This window comes from Montipora capricornis, chromosome 2, assembly GCF_036669925.1.
Source record: "Montipora capricornis isolate CH-2021 chromosome 2, ASM3666992v2, whole genome shotgun sequence".
NCBI lineage: Eukaryota > Metazoa > Cnidaria > Anthozoa > Scleractinia > Acroporidae > Montipora > Montipora capricornis.
This window is the reverse complement of record NC_090884.1, coordinates 30,573,899-30,598,143: the sequence shown is the minus strand read 5'-3', so window position 1 is coordinate 30,598,143 and position 24,245 is coordinate 30,573,899. Positions and strand designations below refer to the sequence as shown.

Below are 24,245 nucleotides of genomic sequence, written 5' to 3'. Positions count from 1 at the left end.
ATATAGAGTATTTCTTGACTGGAGCGGAGGAATTAAATCTTCTAAAATGCCATGCAACATGACCAGATTTCGAAAAATGAACATGTGTACGACAATAAAGTGCATTTTAGTAAAAAAAGGTCAAATAAAGTGTACACAACAATTGAAATAATCGGAGCAAAACGCAAGTTGCCATTCTAGTTCTATTTCTACAATTTCATGACAAATTTGTACACTGTTAAAGCCCGTCGGAACAAATACGACAATGCAAATTCAGTTTTTGATAAAGATGAAGTACACACTAGTCCTTTGTCCTAGTTCATTAGGTCTTTTTTCCACAAGAAAAGACCGCATTTTATTTTTGTGCATTTAATAGACACTTCTTTGACATTTTACCTTTGATGACATAAACCTGATTGGCCCACGGTCCACCTTCGCCATCGGAGTCACAGGCTGCAGATGTGCCGTACTTGTCGAAGGTCTGGTCCGCTGTAGCACTGCCTGCGCACCATCCTCCATGTTGAACTGCAAACGTCTTGTATCCTTTTCTCATTGCAGCCACGGCGCACTTTGCAATGGCGTTCTTTCGAACACGATAAGATCCATCCAGAATGGAATCTTTTCCTTCCAATGATTGGATGGCTCGATTGGAGGTGTCTTTGAAGCAGCCGATGGTTTCAAAACCTGATGGAAAGTCAATCTTAATATTTACTATATTGCTGTACGATTTTGCAAGACTATGGCACAACATCACAATGGAAATATAAAAGAAGAGGCCGCAAATAAAATTGCCCGTTCGTGAGTGTTATTTGAATTTCTTTATTGTTATTCAACCTAGATCCGCTTACAAAAAGTAAGCGATCTAAACAATCCACCAAGGAAAACGGAAACCGCAAAAAGGAAAACGTTCTGAAAATTGGACGAGTACCTATTAATTCGGAATTGTGCGAGAATATGAAGTGAATTTTTTTTGCAATAAATGCACCCAAAAATTGCTAGACCAATTCTTAAGAAAACAAGGACCTACAAAAACGTCAGTTAAGCTATGAAAGAGCTTTAATCCAGGTCTGAGTACTGTGTTTTGTAGAGTAATTTGTCATCACTTTTTGTTAAGTTTTTTCGTTCCTTGGTATTAAAGGTACAAAAATTCCTCTCGGTCACCTTTCTTTTGTTTATGCCCCTCTTATTGCAATTGGCGTTGCATTACTTGCCATACAAGAGTACAAGTTGAAGATTACAATTTTACTGCATATGTCCAATCAGAAGCGAGTGATCTTCTTGAATGTATTCTTAATAAATGGGAAATAGCAAAGCAATCAAGTGTCTATTTGAATAGAACCGTTTATTAAATATAGAGTATTTCTTGACTGGAGCGGAGGAATTAAATCTTCTAAAATGCCATGCAACATGACCAGATTTCGAAAAATGAACATGTGTACGACAATAAAGTGCATTTTAGTAAAAAAAGGTCAAATAAAGTGTACACAACAATTGAAATAATCGGAGCAGAACGCAAGTTGCCATTCTAGTTCTATTTCTACAATTTCATGACAAATTTGTACACTGTTAAAGCCCGTCGGAACAAATACGACAATGCAAATTCAGTTTTTGATAAAGATGAAGTACACACTAGTCCTTTGTCCTAGTTCATTAGGTCTTTTTTCCACAAGAAAAGACCGCATTTTATTTTTGTGCATTTAATAGACATTTCTTTGACATTTTACCTTTGATGACATAAACCTGATTGGCCCACGGTCCACCTTCGCCATCGGAGTCACAGGCTGCAGATGTGCCGTACTTGTCGAAGGTCTGGTCCGCTGTAGCACTGCCTGCGCACCATCCTCCATGTTGAACTGCAAACGTCTTGTATCCTTTTCTCATTGCAGCCACGGCGCACTTTGCAATGGCGTTCTTTCGAACACGATAAGATCCATCCAGAATGGAATCTTTTCCTTCCAATGATTGGATGGCTCGATTGGAGGTGTCTTTGAAGCAGCCGATGGTTTCAAAACCTGATGGAAAGTCAATCTTAATATTTACTATATTGCTGTACGATTTTGCAAGACTATGGCACAACATCACAATGGAAATATAAAAGAAGAGGCCGCAAATAAAATTGCCCGTTCGTGAGTGTTATTTGAATTTCTTTATTGTTATTCAACCTAGATCCGCTTACAAAAAGGAAGCGATCTAAACAATCCACCAAGGAAAACGGAAACCGCAAAAAGGAAAACGTTCTGAAAATTGGACGAGTACCTATTAATTCGGAATTGTGCGAGAATATCAAGTGAATTTTTTTTTGCAATAAATGCAACCAGAAATTGCTAGACCAATTCTTAAGAAAAAAAGGACCTAAAAAACCGTCAGTTAAGCTATGAAAGAGCTTTAATCCAGGTTTGAGTACTGTGTTTTGTAGAGTAATTTGTCATCATTTTTTGTTCAGTTTTGCTCCTCCTTCGTATTAAAAGTACAAAAATTCCTCTCGGTCACCTTTCTTTTGTTTATGCCCCTCTTATTGCAATTGGCGTTGCATTACTTGCCATACAAGAGTACAAGTTGAAGATTACAATTTTACTGCATATGTCCAATCAGAAGCGAGTGATCTTCTTGGATGTATTCTTAATAAATGGGAAATAGCAAAGCAATCAAGTGTCTATTTGAATAGAACCGTTTATTAAATATAGAGTATTTCTTGACTGGAGCGGAGGAATTAAATCTTCTAAAATGCCATGCAACATGACCAGATTTCGAAAAATGAACATGTGTACGACAATAAAGTGCATTTTAGTAAAAAAAGGTCATGTAAAGTGTACACAACAATTGAAATAATCGGAGCAGAACGCAAGTTGCCATTCTAGTTCTATTTCTACAATTTCATGACAAATTTGTACACTGTTAAAGCCCGTCGGAACAAATACGACAATGCAAATTCAGTTTTTGATAAAGATGAAGTACACACTAGTCCTTTGTCCTAGTTCATTAGGTATTTTTTCCACAAGAAAAGACCGTATTTTATTTTTGTGCATTTAATAGACACTTCTTTGACATTTTACCTTTGATGACATAAACCTGATTGGCCCACGATCCACCTTCGCCATCGGAGTCACAGGCTGCAGATGTGCCGTACTTGTCGAAGGTCTGGTCCGCTGTAGCACTGCCTGCGCACCATCCTCCATGTTGAACTGCAAACGTCTTGTATCCTTTTCTCATTGCAGCCACGGCGCACTTTGCAATGGCGTTCTTTCGAACACGATAAGATCCATCCAGAATGGAATCTTTTCCTTCCAATGATTGGATGGCTCGATTGGAGGTGTCTTTGAAGCAGCCGATGGTTTCAAAACCTGATGGAAAGTCAATCTTAATATTTACTATATTGCTGTACGATTTTGCAAGACTATGGCACAACATCACAATGGAAATATAAAAGAAGAGGCCGCAAATAAAATTGCCCGTTCGTGAGTGTTATTTGAATTTCTTTATTGTTATTCAACCTAGATCCGCTTACAAAAAGGAAGCGATCTAAACAATCCACCAAGGAAAACGGAAACCGCAAAAAGGAAAGCGTTCTGAAAATTGGACGAGTACCTATTAATTCGGAATTGTGCGAGAATATCAAGTGAATTTTTTTTTGCAATAAATGCAACCAGAAATTGCTAGACCAATTCTTAAGAAAAAAAGGACCTAAAAAACCGTCAGTTAAGCTATGAAAGAGCTTTAATCCAGGTTTGAGTACTGTGTTTTGTAGAGTAATTTGTCATCATTTTTTGTTCAGTTTTGCTCCTCCTTCGTATTAAAAGTACAAAAATTCCTCTCGGTCACCTTTCTTTTGTTTATGCCCCTCTTATTGCAATTGGCGTTGCATTACTTGCCATACAAGAGTACAAGTTGAAGATTACAATTTTACTGCATATGTCCAATCAGAAGCGAGTGATCTTCTTGGATGTATTCTTAATAAATGGGAAATAGCAAAGCAATCAAGTGTCTATTTGAATAGAACCGTTTATTAAATATAGAGTATTTCTTGACTGGAGCGGAGGAATTAAATCTTCTAAAATGCCATGCAACATGACCAGATTTCGAAAAATGAACATGTGTACGACAATAAAGTGCATTTTAGTAAAAAAAGGTCATGTAAAGTGTACACAACAATTGAAATAATCGGAGCAGAACGCAAGTTGCCATTCTAGTTCTATTTCTACAATTTCATGACAAATTTGTACACTGTTAAAGCCCGTCGGAACAAATACGACAATGCAAATTCAGTTTTTGATAAAGATGAAGTACACACTAGTCCTTTGTCCTAGTTCATTAGGTATTTTTTCCACAAGAAAAGACCGTATTTTATTTTTGTGCATTTAATAGACACTTCTTTGACATTTTACCTTTGATGACATAAACCTGATTGGCCCACGATCCACCTTCGCCATCGGAGTCACAGGCTGCAGATGTGCCGTACTTGTCGAAGGTCTGGTCCGCTGTAGCACTGCCTGCGCACCATCCTCCATGTTGAACTGCAAACGTCTTGTATCCTTTTCTCATTGCAGCCACGGCGCACTTTGCAATGGCGTTCTTTCGAACACGATAAGATCCATCCAGAATGGAATCTTTTCCTTCCAATGATTGGATGGCTCGATTGGAGGTGTCTTTGAAGCAGCCGATGGTTTCAAAACCTGATGGAAAGTCAATCTTAATATTTACTATATTGCTGTACGATTTTGCAAGACTATGGCACAACATCACAATGGAAATATAAAAGAAGAGGCCGCAAATAAAATTGCCCGTTCGTGAGTGTTATTTGAATTTCTTTATTCTTATACAACCTAGATCCGCTTACAAAAAGTAAAGGATCTAAACAATCCACCAAGGAAAACGGAAACCGCAAAAAGGAAAACGTTCTGAAAATTGGACGAGTACCTATTAATTCGGAATTGTGCGAGAATATCAAGTGAATTATTTTTGCAATAAATGCAACCAAAAATTGCTAGACCAATTGTTAAGAAAAAAATGACTTACAAAAACGTCAGTTAAGCTATGAAAGACCTTTAATTTAGGTTTGAGTACTGTGTTTTGTAGAGTACATTGTCATGATTTTTTGTTAAGGTTTGCTCTTGCTTGGTATTAAAAGTACAAAAATTCCTCTCGGTCACCTTTCTTTTGTTTATGCCCCTCTTATTGCAATTGGCGTTGCATTACTTGCCATACAAGAGTACAAGTTGAAGATTACAATTTTACTGCATATGTCCAATCAGAAGCGAGTGATCTTCTTGAATGTATTCTTAATAAATGGGAAATAGCAAAGCAATCAAGTGTCTATTTGAATAGAACCGTTTATTAAATATAGAGTATTTCTTGACTGGAGCGGAGGAATTAAATCTTCTAAAATGCCATGCAACATGACCAGATTTCGAAAAATGAACATGTGTACGACAATAAAGTGCATTTTAAAAAAAGGTCAAATAAAGTGTACACAACAATTGAAATAATCGGAGCAGAACGCAAGTTGCCATTCTAGTTCTATTTCTACAATTTCATGACAAATTTGTACACTGTTAAAGCCCGTCGGAACAAATACGACAATGCAAATTCAGTTTTTGATAAAGATGAAGTACACACTAGTCCTTTGTCCTAGTTCATTAGGTCTTTTTTCCACAAGAAAAGACCGCATTTTATTTTCGTGCATTTAATAGACACTTCTTTGACATTTTACCTTTGATGACATAAACCTGATTGGCCCACGGTCCACCTTCGCCATCGGAGTCACAGGCTGCAGATGTGCCGTACTTGTCGAAGGTCTGGTCCGCTGTAGCACTGCCTGCGCACCATCCTCCATGTTGAACTGCAAACATCTTGTATCCTTTTCTCATTGCAGCCACGGCGCACTTTGCAATGGCGTTCTTTCGAACACGATAAGATCCATCCAGAATGGAATCTTTTCCTTCCAATGATTGGATGGCTCGATTGGAGGTGTCTTTGAAGCAGCCGATGGTTTCAAAACCTGATGGAAAGTCAATCTTAATATTTACTATATTGCTGTACGATTTTGCAAGACTATGGCACAACATCACAATGGAAATATAAAAGAAGAGGCCGCAAATAAAATTGCCCGTTCGTGAGTGTTATTTGAATTTCTTTATTGTTATTCAACCTAGATCCGCTTACAAAAAGGAAGCGATCTAAACAATCCACCAAGGAAAACGGAAACCGCAAAAAGGAAAACGTTCTGAAAATTGGACGAGTACCTATTAATTCGGAATTGTGCGAGAATATGAAGTGAATTTTTTTTTGCAATAAATGCAACCAAAATTGCTAGACCAATTCTTAAGAAAAAAAGGACCTAAAAAACGTCAGTTAAGCTATGAAAGAGCTTTAATCCAGGTCTGAGTACTGTGTTTTGTAGAGTAATTTGTCATCATTTTTTGTTCAGTTTTGCTCCTCCTTCGTATTAAAAGTACAAAAATTCCTCTCGGTCACCTTTCTTTTGTTTATGCCCCTCTTATTGCAATTGGCGTTGCATTACTTGCCATACAAGAGTACAAGTTGAAGATTACAATTTTACTGCATATGTCCAATCAGAAGCGAGTGATCTTCTTGAATGTATTCTTAATAAATGGGAAATAGCAAAGCAATCAAGTGTCTATTTGAATAGAACCGTTTATTAAATATAGAGTATTTCTTGACTGGAGCGGTGGAATTAAATCTTCTAAAATGCCATGCAACATGACCAGATTTCGCAAAAGCAACATGTTTACGACAATAAAGTGCATTTTAGTAAAAAAAGGTCAAATAAACTGTACACAACAATTGAAATAATCGGAACAGAACGCAAATTGCCATTGTAGTTCTATTTCAACAGTTTCATGACAAATTTGTACACTGTTAAAGCCCGTCGGAACAAATACGACCATGCAAATTCAGTTTTTGATAAAGATGAAGTACACAGTAGTCCTTCGTCCTAGTTCATTAGGTCTTTTTTCCACAAGAAAAGACCGCATTTTATTTTTTCTGCTTTTAATAGACACTTCTTTGACATTTTACCTTTGATGATATAAACCTGATTGGCCCACGGTCCACCTTCGCCATCGGACTCACAGGCTGCTGATGTGCCGTACTTGTCGAAGGTCTGGTCCGCTGTAGCACTGGCTGCGCACCATCCTCCATGTTGAACTGCAAACATCTTGTATCCTTTTCTCATTGCAGCCACGGCGCACTTTGCAATGGCGTTCTTTCGAACACCATAAGATCCATCCAGAATGGAATCTTTTCCTTCCAATGATTGGATGGCTCGATTGGAGGTGTCTTTGAAGCAGCCGATGGTTTCAAAACCTGATGGAAAGTCAATCTTAATATTTACTATATTGCTGTACGATTTTGCAAGACTATGGCACAACATCACAATGGAAATATAAAAGAAGAGGCCGCAAATAAAATTGCCCGTTCGTGAGTGTTATTTGAATTTCTTTATTGTTATTCAACCTAGATCCGCTTACAAAAAGTAAGCGATCTAAACAATCCACCAAGGAAAACGGAAACCGCAAGAAGGAAAACGTTCTGAAAATTGGACGAGTACCTATTAATTCGGAATTGTGCGAGAATATGAAGTGAATTTTTTTTGCAATAAATGCACCCAAAAATTGCTAGACCAATTCTTAAGAAAAAAGGGACCTACAAAAACGTCAGTTAAGCTATGAAAGACCTTTAAGCCAAGTTTGAGTACTGTGTTTTGTAGAGTAATTTATCATCATTTTTTGTTAAGTTTTTTCCTTCCTTGGTATTAAAAGTACAAAAATTCCTCTCGGTCACCTTTCTTTTGTTTATGCCCCTCTTATTGCAATTGGCGTTGCATTACTTGCCATACAAGAGTACAAGTTGAAGATTACAAGTTTACTGCATATGTCTAATCAGAAGCGAGTGATCTTCCTGAATGTAATCTTAATGAATGGGAAATAGCAAAGGAATCAAATGTCTATTTAAAGAAGAACCGTTTATTTAATATAGAGTATTTCTTGACTGGAGCGGTGGAATTAAATCTTCTAAAATGCCATGCAACATGACCAGATTTCGCAAAAGCAACATGTATACGAGAATAAAGTTCATTGTAGTAAAAAAAAAAGTCAAATAAACTGTACACAACAATTGAAATAATCGGAGCAGAACGCAAATTGCCATTCTAGTTCTATTTGTACAATTTCATGACAAATTTGTACACTGTTAAAGCCCGTCGGAACAAATAGGACCATGCAAATTCAGTGTTTGATGAAGATGAAGTACACAATAGTCCTTCGTCCAAGTTCATTAAATCTTTTTTCCACAAGAAAAGACCGTATTTTATTTTTTGTGCATTTTAATAGACACTTCTTTGACATTTTACCTTTGATGACATAAACCTGATTGGCCCACGGTCCACCTTCGCCATCGGACCCACAGGCTGCAGATGTGCCGTACTTGTCGAAGGTCTGGTCCGCTGTAGCACTGGCTGCGCACCATCCTCCATGTTGAACTGCAAACATCTTGTATCCTTTTATCATTGCAGCCACGGCGCACTTTGCAATGGCGTTCTTTCGAGCACCATAAGATCCATCCAGAATGGAATCTTTTCCTTCCAATGATTGGATGGCTCGATTGGAGGTGTCTTTGAAGCAGCCGATGGTTTCAAAACCTGATGGAAAGTCAATCTTAATATTTACTATATTGCTGTACGATTTTGCAAGACTATGGCACATTATCACAATGGAAATATAAAACAGAAAAGCCGCAAATAAAATTGCTCGTTCGTGAGTGTTATTTGAATTTCTTTATTGTTATTCAACCTAGACCGGCTTACAAAAAGGAAGCGATCTAAACAATCCACCAAGGAAAACGGAACCCGAGAAAAAAAAAACGTTCCGAAAATTGGACGAGTACTTATTGTGCGGGAATATTAAGTGGATTTTTCTTGCAATAAATGCAACGAAAAATTGCTAGACAAATTCTTAAGAAAAAAAGGACCTACAAAATTGTCAGTTAAGCTATGAAAGACCTTTAATCCAGGTTTGAGTACTGTGTTTTGTAGAGTAATTTGTCATCATTTTTTGTTAAGTTTTGCCCCTCCTTGGTATTAAAAGTACAAAATTTCTCTTGGTCACCTTTCTTTTGTTTATGCCCCTCTTATTGCAATTGGCATTGCATTACTTGCCATACAAGAGTACAAGTTGAAGATTACAATTTTACTGCATATGTCCAATCAGAAGCGAGTGATCTTCTTGAATGTATTCTTAATGGGAAATAGCAAAGCAATCAAGTGTCTATTTGAATAGAACCGTTTATTAAATATAGAGTATTTCTTGACTGGAGCGGTGGAATTAAATCTTCTAAAATGCCATGCAACATGACCAGATTTCGCAAAAGCAACATGTGTACGACAATAAAGTGCATTTTAGTAAAAAAAAGTCAAATAAACTGTACACAACAATTGAAATAATCGGAGCAGAACGCAAGTTGCCATTCTAGTTCTATTTCTACAATTTCATGACAAATTTGTACACTGTTAAAGCCCGTCGGAACAAATACAACCATGCAAACTCAGAGTGTGATAAAGATTAAGTACACACTAGTCCTTCGTCCTAGTTCATTAGGTTTTTTTTTCACAAGAAAAGACCGCATTTTATTTTTTGTGCATTTAGTAGACACTTCTTTGACATTTTACCTTTGATGACATAAACCTGATTGGCCCACGGTCCACCTTCGCCATCGGACCCACAGGCCGCAGATGTGCCGTACTTGTCGAAGGTCTGGTCCGCTGTAGCACTGGCTGCGCACCATCCTCCATGTTGAACTGCAAACATCTTGTATCCTTTTATCATTGCAGCCACGGCGCACTTTGCAATGGCGTTCTTTCGAGCACCATAAGATCCATCCAGAATGGAATCTTTTCCTTCCAATGATTGGATGGCTCGATTGGAGGTGTCTTTGAAGCAGCCGATGGTTTCAAAACCTGATGGAAAGTCAATCTTAATATTTACTCTATTTCCTTACGATTTTGCAAGACTATGGCACAACATCACAATGGAAATATAAAAGAAAAGGCCGCAAATAAAATTGCCCGCTCGTGAGTGTTGTTTGAATTTGTTTATTGTTATTCAACCTAGATCCGCTTAGAAAAAGTAACCGATCTAAACAATCCACCAAGGAAAACGGAAACCGCAAGAAGGAAAACGTTCTGAAAATTGGACGAGTACCTATTAATTCGGAATTGTGCGAGAATATCAAGGGAATTTTTTTTGCTACTAGACCCTCTGTGAGGGTACAGTGGGTTGCCTTTGTTAAGGTCATTAAGAAGGCATACCAGAAGAGGCCCTTTGGCTAACAGGTCCTCACACGTTCGTACGACGAAACAGATCTGTCCTTGCGTAATATGTAGCTCTAACAGTGCACGATATTGTTTTGGTATTGTCTATCATTGTAGTGCCATGGTAGCAAAGTATTGAACCCAGAAAGATTGAAGAAAATAAATGGAAAGTGAGAAACATTGGCTTCTGGGCTGACATGTTGATAAACTTCTTTTCACCACAAGTTTAAGCGTGCCCACTGAGCATCTGACAGCTTTGTAATGCCGAAGTTCACTGAAGATATCCCTTGTTCGGCGGGGTTAGTGTTTGAATGGGAGACCAAAACAATATACCCCTCATTAAACGGAAGCATCTGACCGAAAATACTATTAACACTAACAAATGCGAACTCAGCAAGGTACAGATCTTGTTAGCTTGCTTTACGCCAAAACAAATATTGATGCAAAAGTAAATAACTATTGATAGACAGTTTTTAGAAAGAGCAGAAGGAAGTCTCCAGGACGGTCGATCGAGAATAACATATTTACGACATGAAAACAACATTAATTTTGAACCATGAATATAGAATATAAAAAGTTACGATCAGGGACAACCATTTTGGGAGATTTTTGCTACGTTCAAATAAATCGCCAAATGGAAAGTGACATGGCCGGAATTCAGCGGGCGCCGTGATTAAGTTACCGCGGCATGTTTACTTGCCAAACAGTGAAGCATCTGTGTCAAATGATGGCAAGATACTGGGTTTTTGTAAGTTTCTTTTTCTGTCAAGTGTTATAAAGTTTGACAATGAAATGAGCGAAGTCAAAACAAAGATCACAATCGCCCAACTCTTGTTTATGCAAAGTCAAAATTTACTCTCCAAGACGCGTTCGACGTTATTTATCACCAGGTAATTTCATCAGTTTGGAAATGGCAGCTACTTTATTATTCATCTGCGTCACAATTTTTCATTGATTTTGGGGCTCGTTTTGTTGAAACTCGAGCACGCTTCCAACAGGCCTGTGAACCCTTCCTGCTTACAGAGCAATACTAAAAAACTTCTCCCATATCACATTTCAACCTTAAGCTCGGAAATTCAGTACACAACATGATATTATAATTCACAAAGGCAGAAAGTACCACAGAATCCTTTTCCAGCGAAAAATTTATTGAAACAAACAACATATTTGCTCTTAGAGGCGAGAACCTCTTCTTATTTCATTGCGTGCGTGAAGGCAAGAAACTCAATCGTGTCAAACTACCATATACTTCAGGTCATATCATTATATCATATCATATCATATCATATCATATATCTTTATTTACCCTCGGATTTTTAGAGTAGCCATGTGTAGCTAATTTCTCCGAGCATTTACCCTCCCAACCACGATACATCACAGAAGACAGACCACAACACCGGGAACTACATACCCTACTCTTTGCGACAAGTGTGTGGGTTCTTTTACGTCCCACAGGATTATGAACATTGAAGGGTTGTGAGACGGGACCTCCGGCTTATCGTCCTTATCCGAGAAGACTAGAGAGTCTAACCATTTGCAGATGTAATTACAAAGGCAGCACTTTCTCCTCAGTTATTTAAAGACCCTGAGTGTTGGTCCGGCCGGAGTTGAACTCACGACCTCCCGCGTGACAGCCCCGTGCTCACCCAACTGAGACATCGGTGCGGGGAAACAGCTCACTTTGATTTCGGCTGGACGGGCGATAGATTGTTGTCGAAGTCCATTACTCGTCGCTTTAAGATTCTACCGCCTGTATATCCAATTGACCTGCCATTCATGAGCTTCATAAGGGTATATTTTGTTCAAAGATCCAATAAAATGACATTCGCCTTACATGACTTTCGACGCCATTGCCGGTTAAGTTAATCGTTCTACTGTGTCCACCAGAGAAATCTACGCATTTCCCACTACCCTCTCGATACTAAGAAAATACGCGCAGAAGGCTCTATGCACAAAGCCACCACTTAGCAGGGGAGTGGCAGGCAAGACTTTTACCGACACGGAAAAAACTAAACTAGACCCTCCGTGAGGGTACACTGGGTTGCCTGTGGTGCGTGCAGCGCTCCAGGCAATTTTTTTCAAGTTGCCGGGGTCATTAAGACTATTTAAGGAACACCCAGAAGTCATACCAGCAGAGGCTCTTTGGCTCACAGGTCCTCACACGTCCGTACGACGAAACAGATCCTTTTCTGAGGTTAAAAACCTGGGTACCGGCCTATTAATTAATCATTTGTCAGAAAGAAGAAATTCCTGTCCTCTTTCAAAAAAGTTGACACGCATTGCTTACGTGTGGTAGTGAAGTAACACAGCGATTTATTCTATAATGTCAACTGAGCTGTGTGTTGTCTTCCAGGAGATACAAGTTGTCCTTGCGTAATATGTAGCTCTAACAGTGCACGATATTGTTTTGGTATTGTCTGTAGTGCCATGGTAGAAATCTTGGGTAAATAGCCTGAGAAGACATGTGGTTACTAGCAAAGTTCTGAACCCAGAAAGATTGAAGATAAATGGGAAGTGAAAAACATTGTCTTCTGGGATGACATGTTGACAGTTGTCTTTGCGTAATATGTAGGTCTAACAGTACACGATATTGTTTTGGTATTGTCTATCATTGTAGCGCCATGGTAGAAGTCTTAGATAAATCGCCCCTTGAGAAGACATGTGGTTACTAGCAAAGTACTGAACCCAGAGAGATTGAAGAAAATAAAAGGGAATCGAGAAACATTGGCTTCTGGGCTGACATGTTGATCATGCAACTTCTTTCCACCACAAGTGTAAGCGTGCACTGACAGCACCTGACAGTTTTGTAAACAAAAGTTTAAAGCTGAATTTAATCTCTAGGGATCGTGTGGGGTTAGTATCTGAATGGGCGACCTAAGAAATATACCACTCAGTAACAGAAGCATAGGACCGAAAATTCTATTTTAATGCTATCAAATGCGAACCAAGCAAGATACAGACTTTGTAAGCTTGCTTTATGCAAAACAAATATTGATGTAAAAGTAAATAAATATGGATACACAGTTTTTAAGGGTAGTAGCCAAAACGGGTCGGGGTCGGGGTCGGGGGTCGGGGTCGGGGTCGGGGTCGGGGTCGGGGTGTCTTTTTTTCCAAAATTTTGTTTCATTTTGTCGTCATTCTCGAATGACTGTCATTTATGGTGGCAATAAGTAAAAAAAATTGAGGAACCTACGGAAGCTATGAAAGCTCTTAAGGGGCATTTTAGTTTTTCTTATAATCGTACTTTGTTTTTTTGTCTTTCCGAAAATCGAAGTTTGTTGTTCGAAATTAAGAGAATTTTCGAAATTTTCTAAGATTGGAGTTTATGGAATACACGCTAACTGCCAGACAGAGTCCCATCGTAATATTCACTTCGTTAAAAAAAAACAATAGAATCACAGTTCCACGATGATCGTCACGCAGTCATGCAACGTTCTTTTTGCTTGTTTGTTCGTTTTGTTGTCAATGTTGTTGTCTGATTTACCACAAACGGTTTGTAGTACAAAAATTGAAATGAAAAAAATTTGGAAAAAAAAAAGACACCTCGACCCCGAACCCGACCCCGACCCTGGCCACGGCCCCGGCCCCGCGTTTTGGCTACTACCTCAATTTTCGTAGTTATTCTCCCGTACTGTTATTTTCTAATGTTCGGCATCTTTCCTTCATCTATGATGGAAATTAGTCAAAAAATATAAGGAAGGTACGGAAGCTTCGAAGTGGACATCGTTTGCTTTTCGAAAAGAATTTCCGACTGAAATTTAACACGTTAAACCAAGTGATTCGGGCTTCGCGCGTTAAGTTATGTCGCTTAATTGTTTTAATATATGGAACTATCTTTGCAATTTTATTTACCACAGCAAGTTTGCATGAGTTGAAAGGTGACAACTAATTAGAAATTCAGAAATATATAAATCGAAACTGCAAACGCCCAAATTACTTTTTCACTTTCCTCCGATCAAGAACGTTAAAGACAATCATTAGGAGAAATCAAACCATAAAATCGTGTAGATTAGAAGACACAAATTGTGCTATATTCAAGAAATCAGTTGCATTCTTCTTTTAGCCTATCGCCAGCATTCCAAAACATTAATTTACTTCTGTAATATTTTCCTTTCAGTCGACTAGTTCAACGACATATCGATCGAGCAGGTAGTACGAATAAAAATCTGAAAATCTACAGTATTATCGGTGGCTTGATCTTGCCTTAAAGTAGTGCCTCGTACTTAGGTGCGAGTCACCTAGAAACACTGAAGACTCGCTGAGCTCCACATTTTAATGTTTACTTCCCAAGAAACTTCTCTGCAATACAATTAAAACGAAACAGAACATAGCCATAATTCCACTATGGTCGTGACGCAAATGTTCTCAGTTGCTTGTTTTCGCAAAATTGTTTTAAGTGTGGTTGTGCTTTTTCTCGTAAAATTGGAATCGATCCCTTGAAGTCTGAATAGAATTGGCTAGCAAGTTCCTATGCGACTGACTTTACTACAAACCGTTTGTGGTAAATCAGACAACAACATTGACAACAAAACGAACAAACAAGCAAAAAGAACGTTGCATGACTGCGTGACGATCATCGTGAAACTGAGTTTCTATTGTTTTTTTTTAACGAAGTGAATATTACACGCAGTTAGCGTGTATTCCATAAACTCCAATTTTAGAAAATAACGGAAATTCTCTTAATTTCGAACAACAAACTTCGATTTTCGGAAAGACAAAAAAACAAAGTACAATTTTAAGAAAAAACTAAAATGCCCCTTAAGAGCTTTCATAGCTTCCGTAGGTTCCTCAATTCTTTTTACTTATTGCCACCATAAATGACAGTCATTCGAGAATGACGACAAAATGAAACAAAATTTTGGAAAAAAAGACACCCCGACCCCGACCCCGACCCCGACCCCGACCCCGACCCCGACCCCGACCCCGGCCCCGGCCCCGGCCCCGGCCCCGGCCCCGGCCCCGGCCCCGGCCCCGGCCCCGCGTTTTGGCTACTACCGTTTTTAAGAAGAGCAGAAGGAAGTTTCAGGACGGTCGATCGAGAATAAAATATTTCGCCATCGGTAACAAATTTACGACATGAAAACAACATTAATTTTGAACCACGAATATAAAAAGTTACCATCAGCGAAAAACATGTTGGGAGGTTTTAGTTGTTTTGTTGTAATTGTACTTTTAGCTCAGCACCGAGTAAATGGCACATTGAATTCAGCAGGCGCAGTGATCAAGTTACCGAGGCATGTTTACTCGCGAAACAGTGAAGCATCTGTGTCAAATGATGCCAAGATACCTGGTTTTTGTTTTTGTTAGCTTTCCTTTTCTTTCAATTGTTATAAATTTTGACAAGAAATGTGCGAATTCAACACAAAGATCACAATCGCCCAACTCTCAGAGGTTGACCATTGTTTCTGGAAAATCAAAAATTTACTCTCCAAGACAAGGATATTTATCACCAGGTAATTCCATCGTTTTGGTAATAGCAGCTACTTTATTATTCATCAGCGTCACAATCTTTTGCCGATTTTGGGGGTCATTTTGTTGAAACTCAAGCACGCTTCCAACAGACCTGTTTATTTTCGTGACTTATGCGTTACGACAAAAATTCTCCCCATCACATTTCAACACATGCATGCAAATTTGCTAAGCTCGAAAAGTACACAATATGATAAATTTACAAAAGCTAGAAATTTCACAGAAATATTTTCCAGCGAAACATTTATTGAAACAAACAACATATTTGCTATAAGAGGCAAGAAACCCTTCCTATTTCAGTTGCGTGCGTGCAAGCGAAACACACAATCAAAAAGCATATGCAATTAAATAAATTTCTGACAGTTCTCATCAAACCCTTTTCGAAAGAACCTTGACCGTAAATAACAAAGCACAAAAGAGACAACAAGCTTTCATTTAAATAATTTTTCACTGTCACATTTCCAATTTTTTTTTAACCTTTGCAGAGTTGAGTACAAAATGAATGTTACTTGCCAGACAAACAGGCAAACTTTAAATAGATGCGACTTCAGTAAACACAGTGAGACACACAACAGAGATCACAGATCTACTTGTGGTGTTCGATTCCTTCTCTGTCTTTGTTGAACCCGTAAGTTACCAGAGAAATTTCCATTTGGTTTCAGTGTTGTACGTAACACCACCTTGGCGAAATTTAGAAGTACAGCTCATTTTGATTTCGGCTCGACGGCCGAAAGATTCACGCTGTCGAAGTCCATTACTCGTCGCTTTTAAGATTCCAGATCTTTATGTTTCACCACCTGTCTTGACGTTCCATTCTTGAGCTCCATATGGGTATATTTTCTTTAAAGATCAGGTACTAAAACGCCATTCGCGTTACAATGACTTTCGACGCCATTACAGGTTAATTGCGCAGAGCAAGCTAGGCATTACCCCAGCCCCCTGAAACCTAACAAAATACGCACAGAAGACTCTATGCACAAAGACACCACTTAGCAGGGGAGTGACAGGCAAGACTTTTCCCGACACCGAAATAAATAAAAACAACAAAAAAACCCACGAAATGAAACCGAGATTCCGACTGGGTTTGGCAACCCAGTAATGAGCATTGAAAATACTTTCCGTTACGACAATGCTCGTCCTCACTAAAAAATAGCACACTTTAAGACAATCGTCGTAAAAACTGTTCATCTTTTGTTCAATGTTTTAAGCTGACGAGTATTTTGAGAGCCATTTGTATGTTGTTTATCTGTTGTTAGTATAAATACACAGGTGATTATACAAAATCGCGCGCTCTCATTTTCTGGCTATCTCGGATTATCAGCCGATAATCACCTCGACGGACAAAATGGCTGCCAGTAGTCGTTTTGCCACTGTAAGTGAAGATGATTTCGTGTTGAAATGTTTTTCTTTTCTCTTTTTTGAATAATCACCTGTGTATTTATACTAAAACAATTATTCGCCTCAGGATCAGTGATTATCCGTGAATATTCACATCGAATAATTGTTAATTATTGCCAATGAGATCAGTGATCTCAAAAGTAATACCTTGGACAACTCGTAGTCAAAGTTTGTAGTTTGCAATAGTTGTAGCTGATCGAAGTCAAGAATGAAATAGAATCTCATTTTTTATACTTTACCGTAGTATAATATATTCTTGTTATTATTGGTTTTTATGGGATTTTCACTAAATCCAGTCGGAAAACGAGTCAAATTTAGTCATTTTCGTTTTTTTCTTCTTTTTTTATTCCGTGTCGGGATGTCTTTCCTGTCACTCCCCTGCTAAGTGCTGCATTTGTGAATAGAGTCTTCTGCGCGTATTTTGGTAAGTTTCAAGGAGTATTAGAAATGCGTAGATTTTTCTGGTGGACACAGTAGAATATTTAATTAACCCGCAATGGCGTCAAAGTCATTGAAACACAAATGGCGTTTTGGTGGATCTTTAAACAAAATATACCTTTATGGAGCTCAAGAATGGAACGTCAATTGGATAAACAATACAGGCGGTGAAAAATAAATATCTGGAATCTTATTGCGACGAGTAATGGACTTCGACAACAATCGTTCGCCTGTCGAACCGTAATCAAAGTGAACTGTATTTGTACTATTTTACCAAGGCGGGGTATTGTACAACACTGAAAGCAAATGGAAAATTCCCTGGTAACTTATGGGTTTAACAAAGACAGAGAAGGAATCGAGCACCTTAAGTGGATCTGTGATCTCTGTTGTCTGGCTATTTGTATTTATTTGTACTCAACTCTGCACAGTGTTCCGGTAACAATTGGAAATTTCACAAATTCCTGTTATGTTTATGTTGTGCTCAACTCTGCACAGTCTTCAGGTAAAAACATTACTGGAAATGTGACAGCCAAGAATTATTTGAAAGAAAGCTTATTCAAGAATAAGGTTCTTCAGGAAAGAGTTTTATCCTGAAATTAATTTTGTTGCGTATGATAATTTGACACGTTTGTTCTCTTCACGCACGCAATGAAATAGGAAGGGTGTTTTGCCTCTAATAGCAAATATGTTGTTTATTTCATACATTTTTCGCTGGAAAAGATAGCCTTTCTAAATTCATCATGTTGTGTAATATTCAAGCTTAACAAATTTGCATACGTGGGTTGAAATGTGATATGCGAGGAGACAGGAATTTTATCTTTCTGACAAATGATTAATAGGTAGCCAAGCTTTTCACGTCAGAAAAAGATCTGTCTTGTTATTATAGTGTCAAATGAAGTTTCTCTGGGAAGCAAACAATATTTTTTTTAACTTCTTGGTTAATCCAATTTATTGCTACAACTTACTAGTGCGAAGTTTGTTTACATTACTCATGCTTTTTGCGAATTTTGAATGTCATGAAATTACATCATTGGTGTGACATAGCACCTTTAACCCGAAGAGTATTCAACAATATATCGCTTTAATCTAAACAAAAAAACATTCTATATGCCATTCCTTTTGCTTTTGTGCTTGTCAGCATTGTGATTTGCGATAATAATTAGTCTTTATCTCACAGATGTTTAGATTTTCAATTACAAACTCTGTTTTGATTGGCCGCTCAACCTCATGATTGTGTAAATAGTTCACCTTGGAGTCAAAAGAGATACGTTTCTCAGGAACCCGACTAAGAAGGGTTCCTGATCCGACAGATAAAATGTAAATATTCAGTTAAATATGACAACAAAATTAAAGCACAAAAGACGGAAGTTTCTTGGCTAAAAATTGCGATGTTTTTCTCTGAAAACGACGAACAATTAACACTTTCCTGTAGTTCATTGATCACCTGCACCTTTATGGTTGCCTAGCGCGTGATAAATTTCTTCCTTTGGACAGAACACCATGACCTTCCTTTTGATTCATAGAAGTCAGAGATTGCAGAAATGTTCGTGTTTTTACAATCGATTGTCATTAATCTTTCGATGAGAATTCGATTCAGAGTTATATATGAAAATAGGTACGCATTGCGTACGTGTGGTAGTGCGGTAACCTGACACAGTGCTATATTCCATAACTGTCAACTGCTTTGCGTTTTGTTTTCCAGAAGGTATTGTGTAGCTCTAATAGAACACGATATTGTTTTGGTATCGTAAATCATCATAGTTCCATGGTAGTCCCCCTAGAAGACATGTAGTTCCTAGTAAAATACTAAACCTAGAAAGATTGAAGGAAATAAATGGGAATCGCCAAACATTGGCTCCAGGCTGACATGAAGTTCAACTTCTTTTTCATTAAGTGTGTACTATGTGCGCCTGACAGTTTCCACGAGCAAAGTTCACTGAAGTTTCCTGTCCGCCGGGGTTAGTATCTGGATGAGAGACCTCAAAATATAAGACTTGCTGCGAGAAACATAGGACCGAAAGTTCTACTTAAACGCTCAAAAATGCGAACTAAGCAAGGTGCAGATTTTTTTAGCCTGTTTATGCAAAACAACTATTGATAAAAAAGTAAATAAATATGATACATAGTTTTACGGAAGAGTACAAGGAAGGTTTTAGGGGTGTGGATGGAGAATAAAAGAAAAATTACCATCGGCAAGAAAATTTGCGACATGAAAACAACAGACATTTTGAACTGCAAATATAAAAAGTTAACATCGGCGAAAAGTATTTTGGGAGATTTTTCCTACATTCAACTTTTCTATAGAGCGCTTTCACATGACGTCATGGGGGTCATGTTGGTGTCCCAAAACAAAGAAATGGCGGCTATGATGGTGTACCAAATGAATCATCCGGGAATTAAACTCTATTTTTAAGCAAATACTTTTTTTTGTTTCAGTAATCCAATATGGCTGCTGGTCACATGAGTGAAAACGCTCCATTGCGGCCGCCTGTGATCAAGTTACCTTGCGTGTACTAACAATTGGATACATCTGTGGCAAAATGACGGCAAGGCATTGGATTGTTTATAGTTAGCTTGTTTTCTTTTCTTTTAAACGTTATAAAGTTCGATAAGAAATGTGCGAATTCAACACAAAAATCACAATCGTCCAACTCTTGAGGTTGACCATTGTTTCTGCAAGGTCAAAAATTCACTATTCTAGAGGAGGTAAGGAAGCAAGGGAAAGGAACTTTATTTAAGTGTCTAGTCGTTATAGCGCTGGAGCACCAATCACAGGCAGACGAGCCTCTGTTAGTGGGGGCCGTTCTTTGAAATCTGAGCATCGATCTTTTGTTATTTATAGAAATAATACAGATGACCAATACGATGGCTACAAGTTGTTCCAATATGCAGAATTTAAAGGAAATTATTCAATAAAAGTTTAAAGAAAATGTTAACTGAGTCACGTGTCATGTTTTTTCGCCGTCCCGTGCTGTTTTAAATTAATTAAACACTATTTTGCGAGATAAATATTTGACCTCGGCGTTTAGAACTAACCAAGGAGAAAAGGCAGGCAGCAATCAGCCGTCGGCGCGTGACCTAGTCCACTTTAAGCTGAAACTGAGGCCAAACCAGTGAAATTCTCACCTTAAACACCTGCAACCGATCGATTGTTGATGTCCCCATTCCTTCGCCGAATTCGGGGGAGGGTTGTGGTTTTGAACTTTCAACGGTCGCGATACGCTGATTGGTCGATTTGAATCCACGCGCATACCTAAAATGCCTTTAGTCCAGAATTTTGCACCGATCATGTTGAGAAGGCCTTATGATGGTTTTCAGGATCGCCTTTCTCGGTGAATTTTCAAAAGATGAAGCTGAAATTCGGCGAAGGTATGGTGACATCCATAATCAATAAGTTGCTGGTATTTTAAGGTGAGAATTTCACAGTTTTGGTGTCAATTTCAGCTTAAAGTGGACTAGTTCACGCCCCGGCGGTTGATTGCTGCCTGCCTTGTCCCCTTGGTAAGTTTTAACCGCCGAGGTCAAATATTCATCTCACAAAATAGCGCTTAATTAATTTAAAACAGCACGGGACGGCGAAAAAAACATGACACATGACTCAGTTAACATTTTCTTCAAACTTTTAAAAATATGGTACCTCATGCGAGAAATTTTGGTTTTAGCTATGACGTCATTGACCGTCCGTCCGTACGTACCTCCGTACGTCCACCCATCCATGTACGCCAACGTGACCAGCATCACACTAGTTTACAGCATACATCTTTGATTTTGGACTTCCATGTTGTGGTCAATTGATTCCTGTCAAAACAAGGTGTCTGCTGACAAGTATCACACGACCACATCACTGGCTTAAGTCAGAGCCCATCGAGGTCAGCCTTTTTTTTTTGAAGGGAACGCTGAGCAGGTACCGATTTTGTATTGGATCTCAGGCTGAAACCAGGTTAACTCACCTTAACATAAACGAGGCTTCATTTTTTTCGCGCGCTATATGTGGCTCTACTCGGCTAGCCGGCCATACCGCGTCAACTAAAACTCTTAACTGTCAACGCTTTTCTGTTTAGGTTGAAAACGGTTTGAAAAATATTTCATTCTGCAATTTTCGCTGGTCTCAATCCAGTTTGACGAATCATAATAACTGTGGCCCACACTTGTGGCCGCGCAGTTTTTCAAGTGAAGCGTCGGATGGATATAAACTTAAAGCTCAGTCTTTATCTTAGTTTTTTGTTTGTATTGCAATTTTTGACATAAGCTTATCTTTAGAAGATCTGATGAGGTTGCATGATGCCTGGTTGACCTTCGACTAGAACAGACACAAAACAGTATACCAGTAATGGCTCAAACATGGCGAAAGACCAAGACAATCTTTTTCTTGGACACTAAACCGTTTGTTTTTTTTTTTTTTACGGATGCGTTATTTCAGGTGGATGCGTATTTAAAAGGAAAAAAAGGGTTAATCGTTTTTTTTTCCTTTGTTCAGGAATGAAACTCGAATTTTTTATTCTCAACTGGAATTAAATAGTAACCATCTGTACTCTTTTGAACTTAAAGAAATAGTTGATAATGTTTATTTGTTTTGCTCTAAAATGCGACCGAACAATTTTTTTTACTCCTTTCGCTTAACTATTTTTCGATGTGCCTCGACAGAGACAAGAAAATTTTTCCCTCATGTTATAAACAAGTCATCCAAATGAGTTCTCGTAAAATTAAGGAGAAATATTACTAGCTTGTGTTTTCAGAAGTTTGTTTAGAGCACGTACAGATAATTTGTTGGATATCTTGTTTGAAGTTTGTCCTTTCTTTGGTTGCCGTATTTTGCCGATTCTTGTTCCAAGCGAAGGCGCGTTTCAATGAGAAAAAATCAAAATGTGAATGATCTTGTTCTCAGAGATAAAGTAGACTAAAAAACATCAATAAAGCTTTTTTTTTACCTTGACCTTACAAAGCTTCCTAACGATCTGTCACATCACGAGCTAGTACGTGATTTCTAATTTTATCGTAATTCCTATTCGCTGGCTTTTGAGAGTTGACTCTGAAATGCCTTTTTTCCTTTCCGTTGGCTTGATGAAGATTGTTTGTTTTCTTAAGTCCACAGAAAATTTCACTTGAAAAACTGATTGCACTCATTGCTTCGTGATTCATCCGATGTCGATTTTTCGCGTGAAATTTACCGTGGAATTCACTAGTCGGGCAATAAATTTTCTATAGAAGAAAGCGAAGAAACGATTTAATCAAGCACTACCCAGAAACACCAAAATGAGAACAATTCCAAAACCCTTTATTTTCAATAACCGTAGAGCCAGTAAGAATTAATAACCCGGGAGCTCCGCTTTTAGGCTTGGCTAAATCTATAAGTAACAAAAACGACACGATAAAATGTTCAAAATTAGGTGAGCAAAGTACGTTCTCATTTTATGGGCCGTGTTCAATGAACAGTACTCATCCCTTTGGGGTTTTTCGTTTTGTTTTGTTCTGGCTTATCTTAAAATATCGAGTTTGGTTTAAAATGTCACCGATACATGAAAGAAAACTGAATTTGTGACTCAACCAAAGCACATGACCCGTTCAGCTGTTGAGATTTAAAAGTAGGACTGTTAACTTACATCTACTGATTTATACCATTTACTTTTTTAAAAGTAAATGTAAAGGTAAAACTTTTCCAAATGGTCTGGATAGCACAAGTGTTACTAATATTTTAAAAAATGCAACCACACTTTTGAATTTTCGGAACATGTTTCGATGTTTCAAACATTATCTTCAGCCATAGTGAGTGTAACATTAAAATTTTTACAAGATAATTCGTATATATATAACTATCAATAAAATGATTCTTTGTAGATTAAATGTTCGTTACAAGTATGTAAAATTCAAACGAACCAACAATATTATAGAGAACACAACTGACATAACGGTAAAAGTTTAAAAGTGTAATGCTAAACTGACATGATTAACTTGTTTGTTGAGTTCGGGTTTCACACTTTTAAACTTTTACCGTTATGTCAGTTGTGTTCTCTATAATATTGTTGGTTCGTTTGAATTTTACATACTTGTAATGAACATTTAATCTACAAAGAATCATTGTATTGATAGTTATATATATATATATATATATATATATATATATATATACGAATTATCTTGTAAACATTTTAATGTTACACTCACTATGGCTGAAGATGATGTTTGAAACATCGAAAACATGTTCCGAAAATTCAAAAGTGTGGTTGTATTTTTTAAAATAAATGTAAAACTGTGATAAGGCAGAAGTTTGTTAATCATTTATCCTCATAATCATGAAGTCCCCGGGGGCTTACAACTGTACAAAGCATTCCACAACTGGGTTCTCTCCCTTCTTGTTAATGTTTGGAAGAGAGCCGCACCTTCCAATTGATGTCGCTCTAGGGGTGAACACTGTGACCTCTCGATCAGGATCGTACCCTGCTTACATTGCGAATCTCCGGGATCGCCTAAGTCTCGCCTACCAGAAAGTTATCGAAGAGTCAAGGAAGTCTGCCGCTTGCAACAAGCAGTCATATGACAGCCGGGCCCGCCAGGCGACCATTCAAGTGGGTGATCTAGTGTTAGTGAGGAACCTGAGCATCAGAGGCAAACACAAACTTGCTGATCGCTGGGAGGAGTA

General features: G+C 38.1%; 1 protein-coding gene across 6 annotated transcripts in view; it reads right to left on the bottom strand.

Annotated features, from left to right (window-relative positions):
* The window catches only part of LOC138017970 (uncharacterized), a 60,826-nt gene that overhangs the window by 27,798 nt on the left and 8,783 nt on the right, over window positions 1–24,245 (bottom strand). For 5 of the 6 annotated variants that reach the window (XM_068864929.1, XM_068864931.1, XM_068864930.1 and 2 more), the window contains exons 3-10: window positions 9,662–9,949; window positions 8,348–8,635; window positions 7,015–7,302; window positions 5,687–5,974; window positions 4,362–4,649; window positions 3,033–3,320; window positions 1,704–1,991; window positions 376–663 (exon numbers count right to left, since the gene is read on the bottom strand). In XM_068864929.1, coding sequence (XP_068721030.1) covers window positions 376–663; window positions 1,704–1,991; window positions 3,033–3,320; window positions 4,362–4,649; window positions 5,687–5,974; window positions 7,015–7,302; window positions 8,348–8,635; window positions 9,662–9,949 — 2,304 coding nt within the window. The remainder of the gene's footprint in view (window positions 1–375; window positions 664–1,703; window positions 1,992–3,032; window positions 3,321–4,361; window positions 4,650–5,686; window positions 5,975–7,014; window positions 7,303–8,347; window positions 8,636–9,661; window positions 9,950–24,245) is intronic. The other variant, XM_068864934.1, reaches the window with a different exon arrangement.